Source organism: Heterodontus francisci, chromosome 35 (assembly GCF_036365525.1).
Source record: "Heterodontus francisci isolate sHetFra1 chromosome 35, sHetFra1.hap1, whole genome shotgun sequence".
NCBI lineage: Eukaryota > Metazoa > Chordata > Chondrichthyes > Heterodontiformes > Heterodontidae > Heterodontus > Heterodontus francisci.
In genome coordinates, this window is record NC_090405.1 from 19,576,120 (window position 1) to 19,601,032 (window position 24,913).

General features: G+C 48.0%; 1 protein-coding gene and 2 non-coding genes across 3 annotated transcripts in view; all 3 read left to right on the forward strand.

Moving 5' to 3' along the window:
• Positions 1-4,646: 4,646 nt before the first annotated feature.
• trnam-cau (transfer RNA methionine (anticodon CAU)) lies at positions 4,647-4,718 on the forward strand. The gene has a single exon. It is a non-coding gene; the product is annotated as a tRNA-Met (tRNA).
• Positions 4,719-8,269: 3,551 nt separating this feature from the next.
• trnam-cau (transfer RNA methionine (anticodon CAU)) lies at positions 8,270-8,341 on the forward strand. The gene has a single exon. It is a non-coding gene; the product is annotated as a tRNA-Met (tRNA).
• A 9,113-nt stretch (positions 8,342-17,454) lies between these two features.
• Positions 17,455-24,913, forward strand: part of LOC137350399 (histone H2B 1/2-like) — an 86,469-nt gene continuing 79,010 nt past the window's right edge. Inside the window, exons 1-2 of the mRNA XM_068015061.1 lie at positions 17,455-17,573; positions 17,945-18,011. Coding sequence (XP_067871162.1) covers positions 17,455-17,573; positions 17,945-18,011 — 186 coding nt within the window. The remainder of the gene's footprint in view (positions 17,574-17,944; positions 18,012-24,913) is intronic.

Genomic DNA, 24,913 nt, shown 5'->3' on the forward strand with positions numbered 1-24,913 from the left:
CATGTGTTCATTTGACATTGCTAGCCTATTCACCAATGTACCACTTCAGGAAGCCATAGATATTTGCACTGCAGTGCTATATCATGGCGATATAGACCCGTCACCATTGTGTGAATCCGTATTCATTGAACTTATGAACTCGGCAACTTGCACAGTTGAGTTCAGTTTTATTGACACCATGTATCGCTGGTGTTGCCATGGGATCCCCTCTAGGCCCAGCTCTCACAAACATCTTTGTTGGATTCCATGACAAACCTGTTTATAAGGGAATGACACCTAACCTCCGACCTCTTGCATATTTCCAATATGTAGATGATACGTTTGCTATATTTGAATCCGCAGCTGCATGAAATAATTTCCTTGCACGTCTTCATGGGCTCCATCCTACACTCAAATTCACCTTTGGAATGGAGCAGTCAAATGAGTTCCCTTTCCTTGATGTACTAGTTGAGAAATCTGCTAAGTGGTTTTCTACCACGGTCTACCGCAAACCTACCTTCACTGGTCAATACACGCGTTGGGATTCTTACAGTTCCACGCGCTATAAGATTGGTCTTATCGACAACCTCATAAATAGGGCTGAGCCATTTGCTCACCATGCAAGCTTGATGCTGAAATAGGGCGAATCAAAGACATCCTGCATTACAATGGCTACACTGATCAGATCATTTCTATCTGTATATCACACAAACTTAGAAACGGGCTGAAGGACGTCATTTTGAGCCCTGAAAAGTGCCCAGTCTCCCTCAAATTACCCTGGAAGGGTAATATATCCCCAGTATTTGAGTAACAGGTGAAGCTCGCTGTTTCCTGCTGTTACTATGCAGGAGCAACAAGTGTGGTGTTCGCCACTAACAGGATGCTGCTGTCAAGCAAAAGAGACATCCTGCCTATCACACAAATAAGTAACGTGATATATGAATTTCAATACCAGTGTGATGCTAATTTTCTAGACCGTACATCCCAAAACTGGCGGATTGTATCAAATAACATGTCCCTTCCGCTGTTTGCAATGGGCCCTACCCAACCAACCCGTGCTTGCAAAACTCAAAACACAGTATCCAACATGAGATGTGATTCCACAATAGGACAACATTTGCTAAATAATTCTCAGTGTGCTAAGAATTACGTTGACAACCAATTTAAGACTGTCAGTAGGGCTCGCAGTGTGGTGCATTGGTGTGTACTGTAAGCTACATATATTAATACACAGGGCCCTGTTCTTTGCAGATAGAAAGAACATGCACACATATTGTGCCAGTTTCAGCTAAACAAAATAAGTGACAGCCATTCACTGGCTCATTCCACAGGGCAATGCCTTGACCAATCAGAGTCAAGCTGCCTGGTTTAAATTTCAAACAAAGCTGGGCAGTTATCTGTCAGTTACCATAAACTGATGCATTCTGAATGGCAATGCCTCGCCCAATCAGAGTTCACTTGCCAACCAATCAGCATTCTCTTCTCATACAGAAGAAAGTTGTTGTTTTCCCTTAAATTGGTATTCTTGTGGATTGCCCTGCTGAGTGCAAGACGAAAACAACTGGCTACCAAAGTTTGGACAATATGTCACTATTTTCACGAAATAATTACTTTTATTTCCAATATAAAAATATAAAGCAATATGAGTGTAACATTTACAGACAAATTCTATTACCTCACATTGCCTGATTCTTTCACACTGACAGACTGTGTGAACTACTGTCCCGATTTTGCAGTTCTCACTTCCAGTTAGCAAATGTCAGCAATCTGTGATACAGTGCAGTTTACAGACCAGACCGTCAATCACAACATGCAATAATTGTTCAGCTTATGTTGGACTGGTGGGATTTAGAAATACTAGGAATTGAGATGAGCTGTTATTGCATTTAATTATTTGTTTCATGGGATGTGGACGTCGCCAGCCAGGCCAGCATTTATTGTCCATCCCTAATTGCCCATGAGAAGGTGGTGGTGAGCTTCCTTCTTGAACCACTGCAGTCCATGTGGGGTAGGTACACCCACAGTGCTATTAGGAAGGGAGTTCCAGGATTTTTACCCAGCGACAGTGAAGGAAGGAATGTTGATATAGTTCCAAGTCAGGATGATGTGTAGCTTGGAGGAGAACTTTCAGGTGGTGGTGTTCCCATGCATCTGCTGCCCTTGTCCTTCTAGGCAGTAGAGGATGTAGGTTTGGAAGGTGCTGCCTGAGTAGCCTTGGTTCATTGTTGCAGTGCATCTTGTAGATGGTACACACTGCTGCCACTGTACGTCAGTGGTGAAGGGAGTGAATGTTGTGGATGGGGTGCCAATCAAGCGTGTTGCTTTGTCCTGGATGGTGTCGAGCTTCTTGAGTGTTGTTGGAGCTGCACCCATCCGGGCAAGTGGATAGTATTCCATCACACTCCAGACTTGTGCCTTGTAAATGGTGGACAGGCTTGGGGAGTCAGGAGGTGAGTTACTCACCGCATGCTTCCTACCCTCTGACCAGCTCATGTAGTCACACTATTTATAAGGCTACTCCAGTTCAGTTTCTGGTCAATGGGAACGCCCAGGAAGTTGATAATGGGGGATTCAGCGATCGTAATGCTGTTGAATGTCAATGGGAGATGGTTAGATTCTCTCTTGTTCGAGATGGTCATTGCCTGGCACTTGTGTGGCGCGAATGTTACTTGCCACTTATCAGCCCAAGCCTGGATATTGTCCAGGTCTTGCTGGATTTCTACATGGACTGCTTCAGTATCTGAGGAGTCGTGAATGGTGCTAAATTTTGCAATCATCAGTGAACATCCCCACTTCTGACCTTATGATTGAAGGAAGGTCACTGATGAAGTAGTGAAGAAGGTTGGGCCGAGGATACTACCCTGAGGAACTCCAGCAGTAATGTCCTGGAGCTGAGATGATTGACCTCCAACAATCACAACCATTTTCCTTTGTGCTAGGTACGATTCCAACCAGTGGAGAGTTTTCCTCTTGATTCCCATTGACTCCAGTTTTAGTCTGGCTCCTTGATGCCATACTCAGTCAAATGCTACCTTGATGTCAAGGGCAGACACTCTCACCTCACCTCTTGAGTTCAGCTCTTTTGTCCTTGTTTGAACCAAGGCTGTAATGAGGTCAGGAGCTGAATGGCCCTGGCGGAACCCAACTGAGCGTCACTGAACAGGTTATTGCAAAGCAAGTGCCCCGTCGATGACATCTTCCATCACTATACTGATGATTGAGAGTAGACTGATGAGGCAGCAATTGGCTGGGTTGGATTTGTCCTGCTATTTGTGTACAGGACATACCTGGGCAATTTTCCACATTGCCGGGTGGATGCCAGTGTTGTAGCTGTACTGGAACAGCTTGGCTAGGGGCGCGGCAAGTTCTGGAGCACAGGTCTTCAGTACTATTGCTGGAATATTGTCAGGGCCCGTAGCCTTTGCTGTATCCAGTGCCTTCAGTCGTTTCTTGATATCACGTTGAGTGAATCGAATTGGCTGAAGACTGGCATCTGTGATGCTGGGGACTTCAGAAGGAGGTCGAGATGGATCATCAACCCGGCACTTCTGGCTGAAGATTGTTTCAAATTCTTCATCCTTGTCTTTTGCACTGATGTGCTGGGCTCCCCCATCATTGAGGTTGGGGATATTTGTGGAGCCACCTCCTCCTGTTGGTTGTTTAATTGTCCACCACCATACATCATTGGATGTGTCAGGGTGTAGATCTGATCCGTTGGTTGTGGGATCACTTAGCCCTGTCTATTACATGCTGCTTCTGCTGTTTGGCATGAAAGTAGTCCTGGGCTGTAGCTTCATCAGGCTGACGCCTCATTTCAAGGTATGCCTGGTGCTGCTCCTGGCATGCCCTCCTGCACTCTTCATTGAATTAGAGTTGATCCCCAGCTTGTTGGTAATGTTAGAGTGGGGGAATATGCCGGGCCATGAGGTTATAGAATATGGTTGACTGCAATTCTGCTGCTGCTAATGGTCCACAGCACCTCATGGATGCCCAGTTATACATTGCTAGTTCTGTTCAAAATCTATCCCATTTAGCACAGTGGTAGTGGCACACAACACGATAGAGGGTATCCTCAATGTGAAGACGGGACATCATCTCCACAAGGACTGTGCAGTGGTCACTCCTACCAATACTGTCATGGACTGATGCATCTGCGGCAGGCAGATTGGTGAGGATGAGGTGAAGTATGTATTTCCCTCTTGTTAGTTCCCTCACCACCTACTGCAGACCCAATCGAGCAGCTGTGTCCATTGGGACTTGGCCAGCATGGTCAGTAGTGGTGCTACCGAGCCACTCATGGTGATGGACATTGAAATCCCCCAGCCAGACTACATTCTGTGCCCTTGCCACCCTCAGTGCTCCCTCCAAGTGGTGTTCATCAGTCTCTCGCTGTCTCTTGCTGGTTTGCTCAGTACCTTTCTCTGTCTGTTCATTTCTGAGTCCTGATAATCTCTTCCTGGTTTTCTGTGTGTCTTTCTCTGCCTGCCTCATTGTCGGTGCTGTTACTCCGTGTCCTTGTGTCATTGCGCAGTGAGGGTGAGTCCGTCAGCACGTGTGTTGCTGAGGCCAGAATTCTTGAGCATTCAGACGACAATCCTATTTTTATAAAAACATTGGGGAAATGAACATATTTCACTAACGGGCAGCTAAAATTTAAGCCAACAGTTAGCAGAGTGGCGCAGCGGAAGCGTGCTGGGCCCATAACCCAGAGGTCGATGGATCGAAACCATTCTCTGCTATTTATGTTCGGTAGTAACACAAACAGTTCACTTTCAAAACATCAAGTGTTTCCCTATAATTACAAGATGCGCTCGATTGCGATCTGCTGGTTTGCTCAGTACCTTTCTCTGTCTGTTCATTTCTGAGTCCTGATAATATCTTCCTGGTTTTCTGTGTGTCTTTCTCTGCCTGCCTCATTGTCGGTGCTGTTACTCCGTGTCCTTGTGTTATTGCGCAGTGAGGGTGAGTCCGTCAGCACGTGTGTTGCTGAGTCCGGGATTCTTGAGAAATCCGACAACAATCCTATTTTTATAAAAACATTGGGGAAATAACACAAACAGTTCACTTTCAAAACATCAAGTATTTACCCATAATAACAAGATGCTTCCAAACGCACTCTATTGCAATCAGCTTCTTCTTTCTAGTGAACACATCAATCAGCAACAAAATCACTTTTGCTCACACGAACACAAGCTGCAAACACGGACCAGCCGAGTCTCTCCCACTTTGTCAACCCCTTCCTGCAGAGCCTCCTCTCCACCACCAGATAGTGATGTTGGCCACAATAAAACCAGGACAAATGGTCACAGTGAGGAGACGGTCAGGAACAGCAAATAAAACAATAACAGGGAAAACCTTTACACAACAACAGGGTACATCTTTACACAACAGAAAACATATTTACACACCACGAAATACCTTTAGACAACAGGGAGAATACAATCATACAAATGCCTTGTTTCTCCATCTCAGTTTCGTTGTCTCTCTCTCTGTCCCTCACTTTTGCTTCTTCACAGTCTATTCTTGGTTTTCTGTGTGTTTTTCTCTCTGTCCCGTTGTCGATGGTGTTACTCAGCGTCCTTGTAACATTGTGTAGCCAGGCTGAGCCTCCCAACACCTGTGTTGCTGTAATAAAAACAGAAAATGCTGGAAATGCTCAGTAGGTCTGGCAGCATCTGTGCAGAGAGAAACAGTGAACAGTTCATGTCTGTTTCGTTAGCTCACATTAACTTTGTTCTCTCTCCACAGATGCTGCCAGACCTGCTGACTATTTCAAGCATTTTCTGTTTATATTTCAGATTTCCAGCATCTGCAGTATTTTGCTTTTGTACGTGTGTTGCTATGTCTGGGACTGTTTGAGTGCAATGCTATTGCTTTATAAACAGCATTGAAACAAACATTTATCTCGTTAACACACAGCACTAATACACAGCTGGATATAAACAGCAGCCTGCAGCAGAGGGCGCAGTGGAAGTTTATTAACACAAATAATTCACCAACACTATATTTACTGCTATCCACAATCACACCACGCTTCATCTTAACACGTTTTACTCTTTATTTACATCAACTTCTTCCTTCCAGTAAACACTTCAATTTGGAACACAGCTTCCAAATCACCTTTATTCACAAACCCGAACACACACCAGCCCAGACTTTCCCCTTTCTGTTAACCCATTCCTGCATCACTGCCTCTCCACCAACAGTTGTTGCTAGAATCATACAATCATAGAATGGCTACAGCACAGAAGGAGGCCATTCGGCCTGTCGAACCCGTGCTGGCTCTCTGTTAGAGCAACTCACCTCATTTCACTCCCCAGTCAGTTCAATTTTGGAGGTGGGAAAACTGCTCGAAAGAATAATTTGGGACAAAATTAATAGTCCCATGGACAAATGTGGGTTAATTCAAGAAAGCCAGCATGGATTTCTTAAGGGAAAATCATGTTTAACTGTCCTGCTGGAGTTTTTTGATGAGGTAACAGAGAGGGTTGATGAGGGCAATGCTGTTGATGTGGTGTACATGGACTTTCAAAAGGTCTGGCAGCATCTGAAAGGTCACTGACCTGAAACGTTAACTTTGCTTCTCTCTGTACAGATGTTGCCTGACCTGCTGAGTATTTCCAGCATTTCTTGTTTTCATTATGGCACAGAGTTCCCTTTTCAAACTTACAGAATTAACCACAATAATGTACTCAGAGATTCAAGTTAAATACCAGCCCAATATTTACACACATTATGAGTTTATAAGTTTCAGTATTAATTCCCATTAGTGCATCCTGACATATACATTAGATATAACATAACATAAGAACAGAAGAAATAGGAGCAGGAGTAGGCCATTCGGCCCCTCAAGCCTGCCTCGCCATTCAGTAAGATCATGGCTGATCTGCCCCAGACCTCAACTCCTCTTTCATGCCAGCTCTTCATGGACCTCAACTCTCCAATATTTCAAAAATCTATTTACATCCTCTTTAAATACTTTCAGTGATTTAGCCTTCAATACTGTCTGGGGTAGAGAATTCCAGACATTCATTACCCTCTGAGAGAAGAAATTCCTTTGCATCTCAGTTTTAAATGAGTGTCCCCTTATTCTGTAACTATGTCGCCTAGTTTGAGATTCCCCCACGAGTGGAAACATTTTCTCAGCATCTTCCCTGTTAATAAAAACAAGAAATGCTGGAAATACTCAGCAGGTCTGGCAGCATCTGTGAAGAGAGAAGCAGAGTTAATGTTTCAGGTCAGAGACCCTTCTTCACCCTGTTAAGCCCCCTCAGAATCTTGTACGTTTCAAAAAGATCACCCCTCATTCTTCTAAACACGAATGAATAACCTGTTTAGCCGTTCTTGATAAGTCAACCCCTTCATCTCAGGAATCAGCTGAGTGAATCGCTTTTGAACTCCTCCAATGCCAGTACATCCTTTCTTAAGTCTAAATCTCAAGTGTGATATCAGATTGAGAGAATCTGAAAGATAGTATAACCTGAGATACAAACTGAGAATTCAGTTTAAAACTCCCCCGGATTGTGAAACTAAAAGATACAATAGCAATTCAATTTGTATAGACTGTGCTTTGGATCACATTCCAGCCCTCATACAGTATCAGACTGGAAGATACTGTAGCAATTCCATTAGTGCAGACTCAGCTCTACATTACAGAGCAGGGAACATATTTAAACAACCGGGAACACTTTTACACAAGACGGATCATATTTACACAACTGAGAAGATCTTGACCCAACAGGGAACCATTTTACACAATAACAGAGAACATCTTTACACAACAGCGAATACAGTAACACAACAGAGAACATATTACACAGCAGGAAATATCTTTAAAAGAACACAGGGAACATCTTTACACAACAGAGAACACAATTACATAAATCATCAGTCTTTCGCTGTCTCTTGCTGGTTTGCTCAGTTCCTTTCTCTGTCTGTTCCCTTCTGGGTCCTGATAATCTCTTCCTGGTTTTCTGTGTGTCTTTCTCTGTCTGTTCCCTTCTGGGTCCTGATAATCTCTTCCTGGTTTTCTGTGTGTCTTTCTCTGTCTGTTCCTTTCTGGGTCCTGATAATCTCTTCCTGGTTTTCTGTGTGTCTTTCTCTGCCTGCCTCATTGTCGGTGCTGTTACTCAGTGTCCTTGTGTCATTGTGCAGTGAGGGTGAGTCCGTCAGCACGTGTGTTGCTGAGTCCGGGATTCTTAAGAAATCCGACCACAATCCGATTTTGATAAAAACATTGGGGAAATGAACATATTTCACTAACAGGCAGCTAAAATTTAAAACAGCAGTTAGCAGAGTGGCGCAGCGGAAGCGTGCTGGGCCCATAACCCAGAGGTCGATGGATCGAAACCATTCTCTGCTGTTTATGTTTGGTAGTAACACAAACCGTTCACTTTCAAAACATCACGTGTTTCCCCATAAAAGCAAGACGCGCTCGATTGCAATCAGCTTTTTCCTTCTAGTGAACACATCAATCAGTAACAAATCACTTTTGCTCACACGAACACAAACTACAAACACGGACCAGCCGAGTCTCCCACTTTGTCAACCCCTTCCTGCAGAGCCTCCTCTCCACCACCAGATGGTGATGTTGGCCACAATAAAACCAGGACAAATGGTCACAGTGAGGAGACGGTCAGTAACAGAAAATAAAACAATAACAGGGAAAACCTTTACACAACAACAGGGTACATCTTTACACAACAGAAAACATATTTACACAACAGGAAATACCTTTAGACAACAGGGAGAGCACAATCATACAAATGCCTTGTTTCTCCATCTCAGTTTCGTTGTCTGTCTCTCTCTCTCCGTTCCTCACTTTTGCTTCCTCACAGTCTATTAGTTTTCTGTGTGTTTTTCTCTCTGTCCCGTTGTCGATGGTGTCACTCAACGTCATTGTAACATTGCGTAGCCAGGCTGAGCCTCCCAACACCTGTGTTACAGAACATAGAACATAGAACAGTACAGCACAGTACAGGCCCTTCGGCCCACGATGATGTGCCAAACCTTTAACCTGCTCTAAGATCAAAACTACCTACATACCCTTCATTCTACTATCATCCATGTACCTATCCAAGAGACGCTTAAATGTCCCTAATGTATCTGCTTCTACTACCACCGCTGGCAGTGCATTCCATGCACCCACCACTCTCTTGTGTGAAGAACCTACCTCTGACATCTCCCCGAAACCTTCCTCCATCACCTTAAAATTATGCCCCCTGGTGATAGCCCTTTCCACCCTGGGAAAAAGTCTCTGGCTATCCACTCTATCTATGCCTCTCATCATCTTGTACCCCTCTATCAAGTCACCTCTCATCCTTCTTCGTTCCAATGAGAAAAGTCCCAGCTCCCTCAATCTTTCTTTGTAAGACATGCCCTCCAGTCCAGGCAGCATCCTGATAAATCTCCTCTGCACCCTCTCTAAAGCTTCCACATCCTTCCTATAATGAGGCGACCAGAACTGAACACAATATTCCAAGTGTGGTCTAACCAGGGCTTTATAGAGCTGCAGCATAACCTCGCGGCTCTTAAACTCAATCCCCCTGTTAATGAAAGCCAACACACCATACGCCTTCTTAACAACCCTATCAACTTGGGTGGCAACTTTGAGCGATCTATGGACATGGTCCCCAAGATCCCTCTGTTCCTCCACACTACCAAGAATCCTGTCTTTTCGCCTGTATTCTGCATTCAAATTCAACCCTCCAAAATGAATCACTTCACACTTTTCCAGGTTGAACTCCATCTGCCACTTCTCAGCCCAGCTCTGCATCCTGTCAATGTCCTGTTGCAACCTACAACAGCCTTCCACACTATCCACAACTCCAGCAACCTTCGTGTCATCGGCAAACTTGCTAACCCAGACTTCCACTTTCTCACCCAAGTCATTTATAAAAATCACAAAGAGCAGAGGTCCCAGAACAGATCCCTGCGGAACACCACTGGTCACCGAGCTCCAGGCTGAATACTTTCCATCTACTACCACCCTCTGTCTTCTATGGGCCAGCCAATTCTGTATCCAGACAGCCAACTTTCCCTGTATCCCATGCCTCCTTACTTTCTGAATGAGCCTACCATGGGGAACCTTATCAAACACCTTGCTGAAATCCATATACACCACATCCACTGCTCTTCCTTCATCAATGTGTTTTGTCACATCTTCAAAGAATGTAATAAGGCTTGTGAGGCATGACCTGCCCCTCACAAAGCCATGCTGACTGTCTCTAATCAAACTATGCTTTTCCAACTAATCATAAATCCTGTCTCTCAGAATCCTCTCCAATAATTTGCCCACTACCTACGTAAGACTGACTGGTCTATAATTCCCAGGGTTATCCCTATTCCCTTTCTTGAACAAGGGAATAACATTTGCCACCCTCCAATCATCTGGTACTACTCCAGTGGACAGTGAGGATGCAAAGATCATCGCCAAAGGCGCGGCAATCTCTTCCCTCACTTCCCTTAATATCCTTGGGTATATCCCGTCTGGCCCCAGGGACTTATCTGTCCTCATGTCTTTCAAAATTTCCAGCACATCCTCCCTCTTAACATCAACCTGTTCGAGCATATCAGCCTGTTTCACGCTGTCCTCACAAACGACCAGGTCCCTCTCACTAGTGAATACTGAAGCAAAGTATTCATTTAGGACCTCCCCTACCTCCTCCGACTCCAGGCACAAGTTCCCTCCACTATCCCTGATCGGCCCTACCCTCACTCTGGCCATCCTCTTGTTCCTCACATAAGTGTAGAACGCATTGGGATTTTCCTTAATCCTACCCGCCAAGACTTTTTCATGTCCCCTTCTAGCTCTCCTAAGTCCATTCTTCAGTTCCTTCCTGGCTACCTTGTAACCCTCTAGAGCCCTGTCTGATCCTTGCTTCCTCAACCTTAAGTAAGCTTCCTTCTTCCTCTTGACTAGCTGTTCCACATTTCTTGTCATCCAAGGTTCCTTCACCCTACCATCCCTTCCTTGCCTCATCGGGACAAACCTATCCAGCAGTCGCAGCAAGTGCTCCCTAAACAACCTCCACATTTCTGTCGTGCATTTCCCTGAGAACATCTGTTCCCAATTTATGCACCCCAGTTCCTGCCTAATAGCATTGTAATTCCCCCTCCCCCAATTAAATATTTTCCCATCCCGTCTGCTCCTGTCCCTCTCCATGACGATAGTAAAGGTCAGGGAGTTGTGATCACTATCACCGAAATGCTCTCCCACCAAGAGATCTGCCACCTGGCCTTGTTCGTTGCCAAGCACCAAATCCAACATAGCTTCCCCTCCAGTCAGCCTATCTACACAAACAGGTCAGTGGCAAGTGGTCCAGAGGAAAACCACAAAGAAAAAACATCCCAAAGCCACCACCCAAACCAGTGGCAAGAGGAGGCTCTCTTCTGAATCAGACTGCAACAACTCCTCTTCACTGGACGGGGAAATGCTGGAACGACAGCCCCTTCAAAAGAGGCGGCAGAACTCCGAGATGGATGATAGAGCATCCCAGCCCCCGGGCACTGGAAGCTGTGATGGGCCCGGCGTGCCCCAACCCCAATGCCCCACACGTAACGACGTGGCCAACGCATCTCAGCTCCGGGACACCGGGAGCAAAGACACGTCTGGCGCACCTTAGCTCCGGGAGACCGGGAGCTGTGATGTTTTCGAGGAGGAACAGATGGAAGCAGCTGAGGACAACCCAATGCTCTCTGCCTACAAGACCCCCCCGATGTCACCCGAGCGGAACAAACCCTGCATGAAAAATCAGGAGGGGTTTCTGAGCCCAGTCAACGTGAAACTGCTTGCGCTTACGATGGGTATGCAGGAACATCCCGAAGGGGAAGGACTGGGACTAGCGAGGACAAATGGTATGGGAAGCAACAACTAATTTTTAGTAAAAAATGGGTGTAAGAATTGCTTCCATTAATGTGCGTAGCATTAAATCTACTACGCGATGTATTTCAACCTTGGATTACCTTGCCAAGGTCAAAGCTGACCTACTGTTTCTGCAGGAGTGTGGAATACCACACCTCAGCACCGACAGGCAGTGGTCGCGATGGTGGTCCCACGGGCCATCGATCTGGTCGGGGGGTATTGACTGCCGTTCCTCCAGCCTGGGTATTCTGCTGCGGGGAGGTAACTTCACCATCTCCGAAGTTAAGGAGGTGGTGGGCGGCCGCCTCCTCATAGCAGACGTGATGTACAACAACGCTCCGCTCCGGTTGATCAACGTGTACGCCCCGGTACAACGCAGCGAGCGGCTGACCGTCTTCCAGCAGCTCCCACTGCTGCTGGCGACGTCCAGGCCGGTCATCCTAGGCGGTGACTTCAACTGCATCATCGATGCGGCTGGACGATCCGGCAGTGACGACAGCAAACTGGACGCTACGTCCAGATTCCTAATAGAAACAGTTAAAGATGCCAAACTGCACGACGTCTTCAGAAAACCTGCAGACGGAGCGCAGCGCAGATACACATGGTCAAGATCGGACGGGTCTGCCCGTTCCAGGATTGACTTCCTGTTTGTGTCTCGTGCTGTCACGGTCGGATCCACCGACGTCAAGCCGGTGTTCTTCTCCGACCACTGCCTCTTACTGGCCGACTGTCACTTACAGGACGTCCAGCGGGTTGGCAGAGGGACGTGGAAACTCAATGCTACACTGCTGACCCCAGAGAACGTTGAGGAACTCAAAAGGGATTACAAAGGTTGGAGGACCGTGAAACCCCTCTTTGAGTCTCCAGTTCACTGGTGGGAAGCGATTAAGGAGAACATCAAGAGGTTCTTCATCCACAAAGGTGTTCAGAAGGCGAGAGAGAGACAGAGGGAACTGTCCCGACTCCAGAAAATTATGCAAAATCTACTCCGGTTGCAGTCAATGGGGGTCAAGGTCAAGGAGGACCTCCAAGAGGTGAAGAGCCAGCAGGCCTCGCTCTTTGCCAAGGAGGCCTCCAAGATCATCTTCCGGTCCAGAGTCCGCTCCATCGAGCAGGATGAGACGTGCTCGCGTTACTTCTTCCAAAAGGTACACAGAGAGAGCTCTGTTATCAGCAGCCTGAAGGAAGAAGATGGCTCGGTAACGTCTTCGCAGTCCGACATACTAAGGATCAGCAAATCCTTTTGTGCTGGGCTGTATGACGCGAAGCCCACAGACAGCAGAGCCTCCCAGTCCTTCCTGTCATCTATCACAGAGGTCTTAGATGACAGCAGGAGGGAGAGACTGGACAAGCCGCTAACTCTGGACGAGCTGACAAAGGCCGTCGAGCCTTTCGAGACGAGTAAAACTCCCGGGAGCGACGGCTTACCGGTCGAGTTGTACTCGGCCCTGTGGGACTGGGTTGGCCCGGACCTGCTGGAAGTATACGAGAGTATGCTCCTGGCCGGCAGCATGTCAGAATCCATGAGAAAAGGCATCATCACGCTCATTTACAAGCAGAAGGGGGAGAGGGCAGAAATCAGAAATTGGCGGCCCATCTCACTGCTTAATGTTGATTACAAGATTCTGTCCAAAGTCATAGCCAGTCGAGTCAAGTCTGCTCTGGAGTTGGTGATTCACCCCGATCAGACCTGTACTGTACCCGGCAGGAAGATCTCTGATTGTCTTGCGCTACTCAGGGATACGATCGCCTACGTACGGGACAGGAGGGTGGACACCTGCCTCATCAGCCTGGACCAGGAGAAGGCTTTTGACAGGATATCGCACACCTACATGATGGACGTGCTTTCCAAAATGGGGTTTGGGGAGGGAATCTGCAATTGGATCCAACTGCTCTACACAAACATCAGTAGCACAGTCTCAATCAACGGGTGGGAATCTGAAAGTTTCCCGATCAAATCTGGAGTCAGACAGGGCTGTCCTCTGTCCCCGGTCTTGTTTGTTTGCTGTATTGAACCCTTTGCTGAGTCTAGTAGGAAGGATGTGAGCATAAGAGGGGTGACAATCCCAGGCAGCGGAGGCACTCAGGTCAAAACCTCCCTGTACATGGATGACGTCGCCGTTTTCTGCTCGGATCCGCTGTCCGTGCGCAGACTGATGAGCATCTGCGACCAGTTCGAACTGGCGTCGGGAGCCAAAGTTAACCATGGCAAGAGCGAGGCCATGTTCTTTGGGAACTGGGCTGACCGATCCTTTGTCCCCTTCACTGTCAGGTCAGATTACCTGAAGGTGCTGGGGATATGGTTCGGAAGGGCCGGGGCGTGCACCAAAACATGGGATGAGCGAGTAGCCAAGGTACGACAAAAGTTGGGCATGTGGGGGCAGCGATCTCTCTCCATTGTGGGTAAGAACCTGGTCATCGGGTGCGAGGCGCTCACGTTGTTGCCCTATGTGGCGCAGGTCTGGCCCATACCCCACTCCTGCGCCGTGGCAGTCACCCGAGCCATTTTCCGCTTCGTCTGGGGATCTAAAATGGACCGGGTCCGGAGGGACGCGATGTTCAAATCTCTGGACATGGGCGGGAAAAATGTACCCAACGTGGCCCTCATCCTGATGACCACCTTCGTGTGCGGCTGCATCAAGCTATGTGTAGATCCCCAGTACGCAAACTCCAAGTGTCACTACGTGCTGAGGTTCTATCTGTCCCCGGTGTTGCGAAGGATGGGCCTGGTCACATTGCCGCGGAACGCACCATGCAGTTGGGCGGCGCCGTACCACCTATCCTTCGTGGAGCAGTTTCTGCGGAAAAACACCTTTGACCACCGGTCCATCAGGCAGTGGTCTGCACGGAATGTCCTCAAGGCCCTACGGGAAAAGGAAACGGTGGATCCTGTCAGATGGTTCCCCGAGCAGACCGTCAAAGTCATTTGGCGGAATGCCTCATCACCAGAACTTTCAAACAAGCACCAAGACGTAGCTTGGCTGGTGGTGAGAAGGGCCCTCCCCGTCAGATCCTTCATGCACACCCGAAGTCTCGCCCCCTCCGCACAGTGCCCCCGCGTTGGCTGTGGTGGGGAAGAGACGGTCGCCCACCTCCTCCTGGAATGTGCCTTTGCAAAGCAGGTGTGGAAAGAGATGCAGTGGTTTTTGTCAAGGTTCATCCCAAGCAGCTCTGTAACACAGGAGTCTGTGCTCTGCGGGCTGTTCCCAGGGACGCACACCGAGACAAACATCAACTGCTGCTGGAGGACTATCAATTCGGTGAAAGACGCCCTTTGGTCTGCCCGAAACTTGCTGGTCTTCCAGCGCAAAGAGTTGTCCACCACCGAATGTTGCAGACTGGCACATTCCAAGGTCCAGGACTACGTGCTGAGGGACGCACTAAAGCTTGGGGCAGCCGCAGCAAAGGCTCAATGGGGAAAGACCACAGTGTAAGGTTCCCCCACCAAGCTGGACTGAGGGGCTGGAACCATGGGAAACCCCTCGAACTGTATCGTTAATATTCTCAATTGCTGTAAATGTAAAACTGTAATTGACATGACAATTGTGAAACGGAAGGGTTGGGAAGAAACTCATGACATTATTGAAAGAAACTGATCTCTTTTGCAATGTTTGTATTTTTTGGTGCTGTTTGGAAACTGTTTGGCAATGTAATTTTTACAGATTTTTATGAATAAAGTATATTTTGGAAATAAAAAAAAAAAATCTACTCCGGTGGGTTTGGTGAGGGAATCTGCAATTGGATCCAAAAGCTCTACACAAACATCAGTAGTGCAGTGTCAATCAACGGGTGGGAATCTGAAAGTTTCCCGATCAAATCTGGAGTCAGACAGGGCTGTCCTCTGTCCCCGGTCTTGTTTGTTTGCTGTATTGAACCCTTTGCTGAGTCTATTAGGAAGGATGCGAGCAGAAGAGGGGTGACAATCCCAGGCAGCGGAGGCACTCAGGTCAAAACCTCCCTGTACATGGATGACGTCGCCGTCTTCTGCTCGGATCCGCTGTCCGTGCGCAGACTGATGAGCATCTGCGACCAGTTCGAACTGGCCTCGGGAGCCAAAGTTAACCACGGCAAGAGCGAGGCCATGTTCTTTGGCAACTGGGCTGACCGATCCTTTGTCCCCTTCACCGTCACGTCAGATTACCTGAAGGTGCTGGGGATATGGTTCGGAAGGGCCGGGGCGTGCACCAAAACATGGGAGGAGCGAGTAGCCAAGGTACGACAAAAGTTGGGCATGTGGGGGCAGCGATCTCTCTCCATTGTGGGTAAGAACCTGGTCATCAGGTGCGAGGCGCTCACGTTGTTGCTCTACGTGGCGCAGGTCTGGCCCATACCCCACTCCTGCGCCGTGGCAGTCACCCGAGCCATTTTCCGCTTCGTCTGGGGATCTAAAATGGACCGGGTCCGGAGGGACACGATGTTCAAATCTCTGGACATGGGCGGGAAAAATGTACCCAACGTGGCCCTCATCCTGATGACCACCTTCGTGTGCGGCTGCATCAAGCTATGTGTAGATCCCCAGTACGCAAACTCCAAGTGTCACTACGTGCTGAGGTTCTATCTGTCCCCGGTGTTGCGAAGGATGGGCCTGGTCACATTGCCGCGGAGCGCACCATGCAGTTGGGCGGCGCCGTACCACCTATCCTTCGTGGAGCAGTTTCTGCGGGAAAACACCTTTGACCACCGGTCCATCAGGCAGTGGTCTGCACGAAATGTCCTCAAGGCCCTACGGGAAAAGGAAACGGTGGATCCTGTCGGATGGTTCCCCGAGCAGACCGTCAAAGTCATTTGGCGGAATGCCTCATCACCAGAACTTTCAAACAAGCACCAAGACGTAGCTTGGCTGGTGGTGAGAAGGGCTCTCCCCGTCAGATCCTTCATGCACACCCGAAGTCTCGCCCCGTCCGCACAGTGCCCCCGCGTTGGCTGTGGTGGGGAAGAGACGGTCGCCCACCTCCTCCTGGAATGTGCCTTTGCAAAGCAGGTGTGGAAAGAGATGCAGTGGTTTTTGTCAAGGTTCATCCCAAGCAGCTCTGTCACACAGGAGTCTGTGCTCTACGGGCTGTTCCCAGGGACGCACACCGAGACAAACATCAACTGCTGCTGGAGGACTATCAATTCGGTGAAAGACGCCCTTTGGTCTGCCCGAAACTTGCTGGTCTTCCAGCGCAAAGAGTTGTCCACCACCGAATGTTGCAGACTGGCACATTCCAAGGTCCAGGACGACGTGCTGAGGGACGCACTAAAGCTTGGGGCAGCCGCAGCAAAGGCTCAATGGGGAAAGACCACAGTGTAAGGTTCCCCCACCAAGCTGGACTGAGGGGCTGGATCCATGGGAAACCCCTCGAACTGTATCGTTAATATTCTGAATTGTTGTAAATGTAAAACTGTAATTGGCATGACAATAGTGAAACGGAAGGGTTGGGAAGAAACTCATGACAGTATTGAAGGAAACTGATCTCCCTTGCAATGTTTGTATTTTTTGGTGCTGTTTGGAAACTGTTTGGCAATGTAATTTTTACAGATTTTTATGAATAAAGTATATTTTGGAAATAAAAAAAAAAGTTTGAAGTGACTATGTGCTGAGGTTCTATCTGTCCCAGGTATTGCGAAGGATGGGCCTGGTCACATTGCCGCGGAATGCTCTGTGCAGTTGGGACGTGCTGTACCAGTTGTCCTTCGTGGAACAGTTTCTGCGGGAAAGCACCTTTGACCACTGGTCCATCAGGCAGTGGTCTGCACGGAATGTCCTCAAAGCCCTACGGGAAAAGCAAACGGTGGATCCTGTGGGATGGTTCCCCGAGCAGACCGTCAAAGTCATTTGGCGAAAAGCCTCATCACCAGAACTTTCAAACAAGCACCAAGACGTAGCTTGGCTGGTGGTGAGAAGGGCCCTCCCCGTCAGATCCTTCATGCACACCCGAAGTCTCGCCTCCTCCGCCCAGTGCCCCCGCGTTGGCTGTGGTGGTGAAGAGACGGTCGCCCACCTCCTCCTGGAATGTGCCTTTGCAAAGCAGGTGTGGAAAGAGATGCAGTGGTTTTTGTCAAGGTTCATCCCAAGCAGCTCTGTAACACAGGAGTCTGTGCTCTACGGGCTGTTCCCAGGGACGCACACCGAGACAAACATCAACTGCTGCTGGAGGACTATCAATTCGGTGAAAGACGCCCTTTGGTATGCCCGAAAGTTGCTGGTCTTCCAGCGCAAAGAGTTGTCCACCACCGAATGTTGCAGACTGGCACATTCCAAGGTCCAGGACTACGTGCTGAGGGACGCACTAAAGCTTGGGGCAGCCGCAGCAAAGGCTCAATGGGGAAAGACCACAGTGTAAGGTTCCCCCACCAAGCTTGCCTGAGGGGCTGGATCCATGGGAAACCCCTCGAACTGTATCGTTAATATTCTCAATTGCTGTAAATGTAAAAGTGTAATTGACATGACAATTGTGAAACGGAAGGGTTGGGAAGAAACTCATGACAGTATTGAAGGAAACTGATCTCCCTTGCAATGTTTGTATTTTTTGGTGCGGTTTGGAAACTGTTTGGCAATGTAATTTTTACAGATTTTTATGAATAAAGTATATTTTGGAAATAAAAATAAAAGTTTGAAGTAATGTAGTGGTTTTTGTTTTGGTTCATTCCAGGCAGTTCAGTAACACAGGAGTCTGTGCTCCATGGTCTGTTCCTGGGGATGCACACTGATAGAAACATCAACTGCTTCCAGAGGACTATTAATTCAGCAAAAGATGCCCTTTGGTCTGCTGGAAACTTGCTGGTCTTCCAGTGCAACGAGTTGTCTGTGACACAATGTTGCGAAGAAGGGTCACTGACCCGAAACGTTAACTCTGCTTCTCTTTCCACAGATGCTGCCAGACCTGCTGAGTGATTCCAGCATTTCTTGTTTTTGTTACAGAATGTTGCAGACTGGCTCAAGGTCCAGGACTACATGCTGAGGGGCGCACTTAAGCTTGGGGCAGCTGCAGCAAAGGCTCAATGGGGAATGACCACAGTGTAAGGTGCCCCCACCAAGCTGAACTGGGGGGCTGGATCCATGGGAAACCCCTCGAACTGTATCGGGAAAATTCTGTGTGCTGTAAATGTAAAATGACAATGAAATGGAAGAGTTGTGAGGCAACTCATGATTGTATAGAAGGAAACTGATCACCTTTGCACTGTTTGTATTTTTTGACTTGATGCTGTTTGAAACTGTTTGGGAATGTAATTTTTACAGATTTTTATGAATAAAGTATATTTTGGAAATAAAGAAAAAAGTTCTCCCAGGATGAGGCTAACCTATTGTACTGTGGGTTTGCTGATGCCTGCGATGTCTTCAAATGTGGGATACTCAACTGCAGAATTTGTGATAGTTGGGGGTCTGCTTTTGCGCTCACCCCTGATTATATGAATCAAAAATAGAATTTACTAGCTGTTGCTGGACAGTGTTTCTGCTCCCAAATATTTTTTGCTATAAACACTCGTGCTCGTTTCTTCGCAGCTCCAAGTACGCACTTCTCCACCTCAATGCTTGGACTTAGCTGGCAGGGGAGAGACCGTGATCAGTGGCGTTTGATAATGCAGGTGCTGTTTTTGTGTTTTTTTGGGGGTGGGAGGTGGTTTCAGCACCGTATTTAGGGCATTCCGCCCTTTGGGATTGGAGATCTACCGTGGTGGTGGTTTCCCTGTCAGTTGAGGATTTAGTACTTGTCCCAGGAAAACGTCAAGTAAAAATGGCTGCAACCAACACCAGAGCTCCAGGCCAGGGGGTGTGTAACACCGTTAGGGTGGCGGTGAAAGATAGTGAAGGAGGTGCACCCATCGACTGCGCCTACTTCATTAAGAATTTTGTTTTTCCAAAATATACTTTATTCATAAAAATCTGGAAAAAAACACTGCAGCCTCACAGCTCCAGCGACCCGGGTTCGGTTCTGGGTACTGCCTGTGTGGAGTTTGCAAGTTCTCCCTGTGATCGCGTGGGTTTCCGCCGGGTGCTCTGGTTTCCTCCCACAGCCAAAGACTTGCCGGTTGATAGGTAAATTGGCCATTGTAAATTGCCCGAGTGTAGGTAGGTGGTAGGAGAATTGAGGGAAGGTGGGGATGTGGTAGGGAATATGGGATTAATGTAGGATTACTGTAAATGGGTGGTTGGTGGTCAGCACAGACTCGGTGGGCTGAAGGGCCTGTTTTAGTGCTGTATCTCTCCATGACACTATGACATTCCAAAAAGTGTGAAAGAAATCAGTTTTCTTCAATAGAGGAGTGAGTTGCCTCACAACCCTTCCATTCCATTTTACCTGCCATGTACATTTTACAGCAAAACTATATTTGGTGTATACAGCCCGAGGGGTTTCCCATGGGTCCAGTTCCTTAGTTCACTATGGTGGGAGGACCTTACACAATGGTCTTTCCACATTGAGCCTTTGCAGCGGCTACCCCAAGATTTAGTGTGTCCCTCAGCATGTAGTCCTGGACCTTGGAATGTGCCAGTCTGCAACACTCGGTCGTGGACAACGTTTTGCGCTGGAAGACCAGCAAGTTTAGGGCAGACCAAAGAGTGTCTATCACCAAATTGATAGTCCTCCAGCAGCAGTTGATGTTTATCTCGGTGTGCATCCCTGGGAACAGCCCGTAGAGCACAGACTCCTGTGTTACAGAGCTGCTTGGGATGAACCTCGACAAAAACCACTGCATCTCTTTCCACACCTGCTTTGCAAAGACACATTCCAGAAGGAGGTGGGCAACTGTCTCTTCCCCACCTACTCAGCAGAGATGACATCTGTTATTGAAGCAAAAAGCAGAACCGACCTGACGCACAACATGAAACCAGCAGCCAGAACATTATATGACTTGAAATTAGCCAAGGCAGTTGTGCAAGAGACAGTGAGACACTGCGCAAATAAACACTGGACAAAATCACAAATGTAACAATGCTTTCAAAAGCAAATCTCCCGAGTATGCTCACACTCGTCAAGCAGAGGTGACTTTGCTGGCTCAGGCACGTTTGCAGGATGGAAGATGACACATTCCCAAGGGTATTCTGTATGGGGAGGTAGCCGGAGACAGAAGACCAGTTGGATGCCCAAAGCCCCACTTCAAGGATGCCTGCAAGCAGGACATGAAGGCCCGAAACATCGATTTTCACACATGGGAGACACTGGCCAACAACAGAGGGAAATGGTGATATTACCCCTGGACTGGTGTGTGCGTCACCATGACGATCAGTGACTACAGCAGCTTGACAGCAGGTGCCAACATGGAAAACAGCAACACCTGATAATCCCACCTCATATGTGTCACTTGTGGAAGAACCTGCCTCTCACAGATTGACCTCTTCAGCTATCGGACAAAGTGCACCATGGGAAACTATCCCATCACCAATGGATTTGCTGCAAGTCCATCATCTCACATAGAAGGAAGGATGACGACGACGACATCTACAACCAGGGCGGCCCATCGTGCCTGTGGCAGCTCTTTCATTTCCTTTCAACTATTTATCAAAATTCCCTTTTCAACCTTACGATTGAGTCTCCTTCCACCATTCTCTCAGGCAATACATTCCAGACCAAAAACAACAACAACTTGTGTGTAAATTTATAGAGCACCTTTAACGTAATACAGCGTCCCATGGCACTTCACAGGAGTGTCGGAAAGCAAATTTGGACCCCAAGCCACACAAGACCGTATTAGAGCAGATGGCCAAAAGCTTGGTCACAGAAGTAGCTTCCATGAGTGTTTTAAAGGAGGGAAGAGAGGTCGAGAGGCAGAGAGTTCAGGGAGGGAAATCTCAGGCTTCGGGCCTGGACAGCTGATGTCACAGCTGCCAGCGGTGGAGCGATAAAAATCAGCGATGCTCAAAAGACCAGAATTGGAGCAGGGCCGGAATCTCGGGGGGAGTGAACCAAATAAGATCCGGTCCTTTGTATCCCCCTCACAGCTTACATTCCCACCGAGCTTTTTATTATCAATCAATTTCCCTCTTGCAGTTCTATTTCACACCAAGAGATGTCAGTCTCATGCCATTTCACAGCAAGCTGCATGCAAGCTTACTTTACTGCCAGTCTAATACTGTGTTGAGTGGACAAGGATGTGTGTGGTGTGCAGTGTGTGGTTTGCAGCAAGGTTAGACTCAAACCAAAGAAGCTGCATCACTCCAAGCGGAAGGGCCGCCTGCGCATCAACACGAGCAGAATTTCTTATCCACAGCTGTTACGTAAGTTTCTAAATTCACTTGATAAAGTCCTTCAAAACACTCCGACAAGGGATGCAGAGACCAAGTGGGCCCACATCAGAGATGCCATCTATGACTCAGCTATGATCACCTATGGCAAACGTGTGAAGCAGAATGCAGACTGGTTTCAATCACACTTTGAAGAGCTGGAACCTCTCATAGCCGCTAAGCGCATTGCACTGTTGAACTACAAGAAAGCCCCCAGCGAGTTAACATCCGTAGCTCTTAAAGCAGCCAGAAGCGCTGCACAAAGAACAGCCAGGCACTGTGCAAATGACTACTGGCAACACCTATGCAGTCATATTCAGCTGGCCTCTGACACTGGAAACATCAGAGGAATGTATGATGGCATTAAGAGAGCTTTTGGGCCAAACATCAAGAAGATCGCGCCCCTCAAATCTAAATCAGGGGACATAATCACTGACCAACGGAAGTAAATGGACTGCTGGGTGGAGCACTACCTAGAACTGTACTCCAGGGAAAATGTTGTCACTGAGACCGCCCTCAATGCAGCCCAGTCTCTGCCAGTCATGGATGAGCTGGACGTACAGCCAACAAAATCAGAACTCAGTGATGCCATTCATTCTCTAGCCAGCAGAAAAGCACCTGGGAAGCACAGCATTACCCTGAAATAATCAAGAGTACCAAGCCTGCTATACTTCCAACACTCTACGGACTGCTTTGCCTGTGCTGGGACGAGGGAGCAGTACCACAGGACATGCGCGATGGCAATATCATCACCCTCTATAAGAACAAGGGTGACCGTGGTGACTGCAACAATTACCGTGGAATCTCCCTGTTCAGGATAGTGGGGAAAGTCTTCACTCGAGTCACTTTAAACAGGCTCCAGAAGCTGGCTGAGCGTGTCTACCCTGAGGCACAGTGTAGCTTTCGAGCAGAGAGATCCAACATTGACATGCTGTTCTCCCTTTACCAGCTACAGGAGAAATGCCGTGAACAACAGATGCCCCTCTACGTTGCTTTCATAGATCTCACCAAAGCCTTTGACCTCGTCAGCAGACATGGTCTCTTCAGACTACTAGAAAAGATTGGATGTCCACCAAAGCTACTAAGTATCATCACCTCATTCCATGACAATATGAAAGGCACAATTTAGCAAAACGGCACCTCATCAGACCCCTTTCCTATCCTGAGTGGCATGAAACAGGGCTGTGTTCTCGCACCTACATTGTTTGGGGTCTTCTTCTCCCTGCTGCTCTCACATACGTTCAACCCTTCAGAAGCAGGAATTTTCCTCCACACAAGATCAGGTGGCAGGTTGCCCGTCTAAAAGCGAAGACCAAAGTACGGAAAGTCCTCATCAGGGAACTCCTCTTTGCTGACGATGCTGCATTAATATCTCACACTGAAGAGTGGCTGCAGAGTCTCATCGACAGGTTTGCGGCTGCCTGCAACGAATATGGCCTAACCATCAGCCTCAAGAAAAAGAACATCATGGGACAGGACGTCAGAAATGCTCCATCCATCAATATCGGCGACCACGTTCTGGAAGTGGTTCAAGAGTTCACCTACCTAGGCTCAACTATCACCAGTAACCTGTCTCTCGATGCAGAAATCAACAAGTGCATGGGAAAGGCTTCCACTGCTATGTCCAGACTGGCCAAGAGAGTGTGGGAAAATGGCGCACTGACACGGAACACAAAAGTCCAAGTGTATCAAGCCTGTGACTAAGTACCTTGCTCTACGGCAGCGAGGCCTGGACAACGTATGTCAGCCAAGAGCGACGTCTCAATTCATTCCATCTTCGCAGCCTCCGGAGAATCCTTGGCATCAAGTGGCAGGACCGTATCTCCAACACATCCCCAGCATATACACCCTAGTGAGCCAGTGGCACTTGAGATGGCTTGGCCATGTGTGCACATGGAAGAAGGCAGGATCCCCAAGGACACATTGTACAGCGAGCTCATCACTGGTATCAGACCCACCGGCCGTCCATGTCTCCGCTTAAAAGACGTCTGCAAACGCGATATGAAGTCCTGTGACATTGATCACAAGTCGTGGGAGTCAGTTGCCAGTGATCGCCAGAGCTGGCAGGCAGCCATAAAGGTGGGGCTAAAGTGTGGCGAGTCGAAGAGACTTCGCAGTTGGCAGGAAAAAAGACAGAAGCGCAAGGGGAGAGCCAACTGTGTAACAGCCCTGACAACCAATTTTATCTGCAGCACCTGTGGAAGAGTCTATCACTCTAGAATTGGCCTTTATAGCCACTCCAGGCGCTGCTTCACAAACCATTGACCACCTCCAGGTGCTTACCCATTGTCTCTCGAGACAAGGAGGCCAAAGAAGAAGATTCTTCCACCTCTCTGAGATTTGGCTACATATTTTCTCCTCTATCTCTTCCTGTCTGTTTAGAGGCCTGTAGGACACTCCCAGCCAAGTGATTGTCCCCTTTTTGTTTTTAGGTTCTACCCATATGGCCTCATTTGAGGAATTTCTAAGATATCATCCTTCCTTACTGCAGTAATTGACTCCTTGATCAACAGTGCAATGCCACCTCCTCTTTTACCCCTTCACCTGTCTTGCCTGTAGATTCTGTACCCTGGAATACTGAGCTGCCAGTCCAGCCCCTCCCTCAACCATGTCTCTGTGATAGGAATAAGATCATAATCCCATGTGCTAATCATCGCCCTCAATTCATCTGCCTTATTAGTAAGACTCCTTGCATTAAAATAGATGCAATCCAGCCTTGCATTTTTCACTTGTGCCATAACAGGTCTATATTTGCTCTGCCTTCCAGACTGACTCAGTTTCTCTTTTAAATTTGACTGTGATTAACCCCCTACTGTACCTCCACTCTGTATCCGACCCCCCTGCCAAATTAATTTAAACCCCCGCTA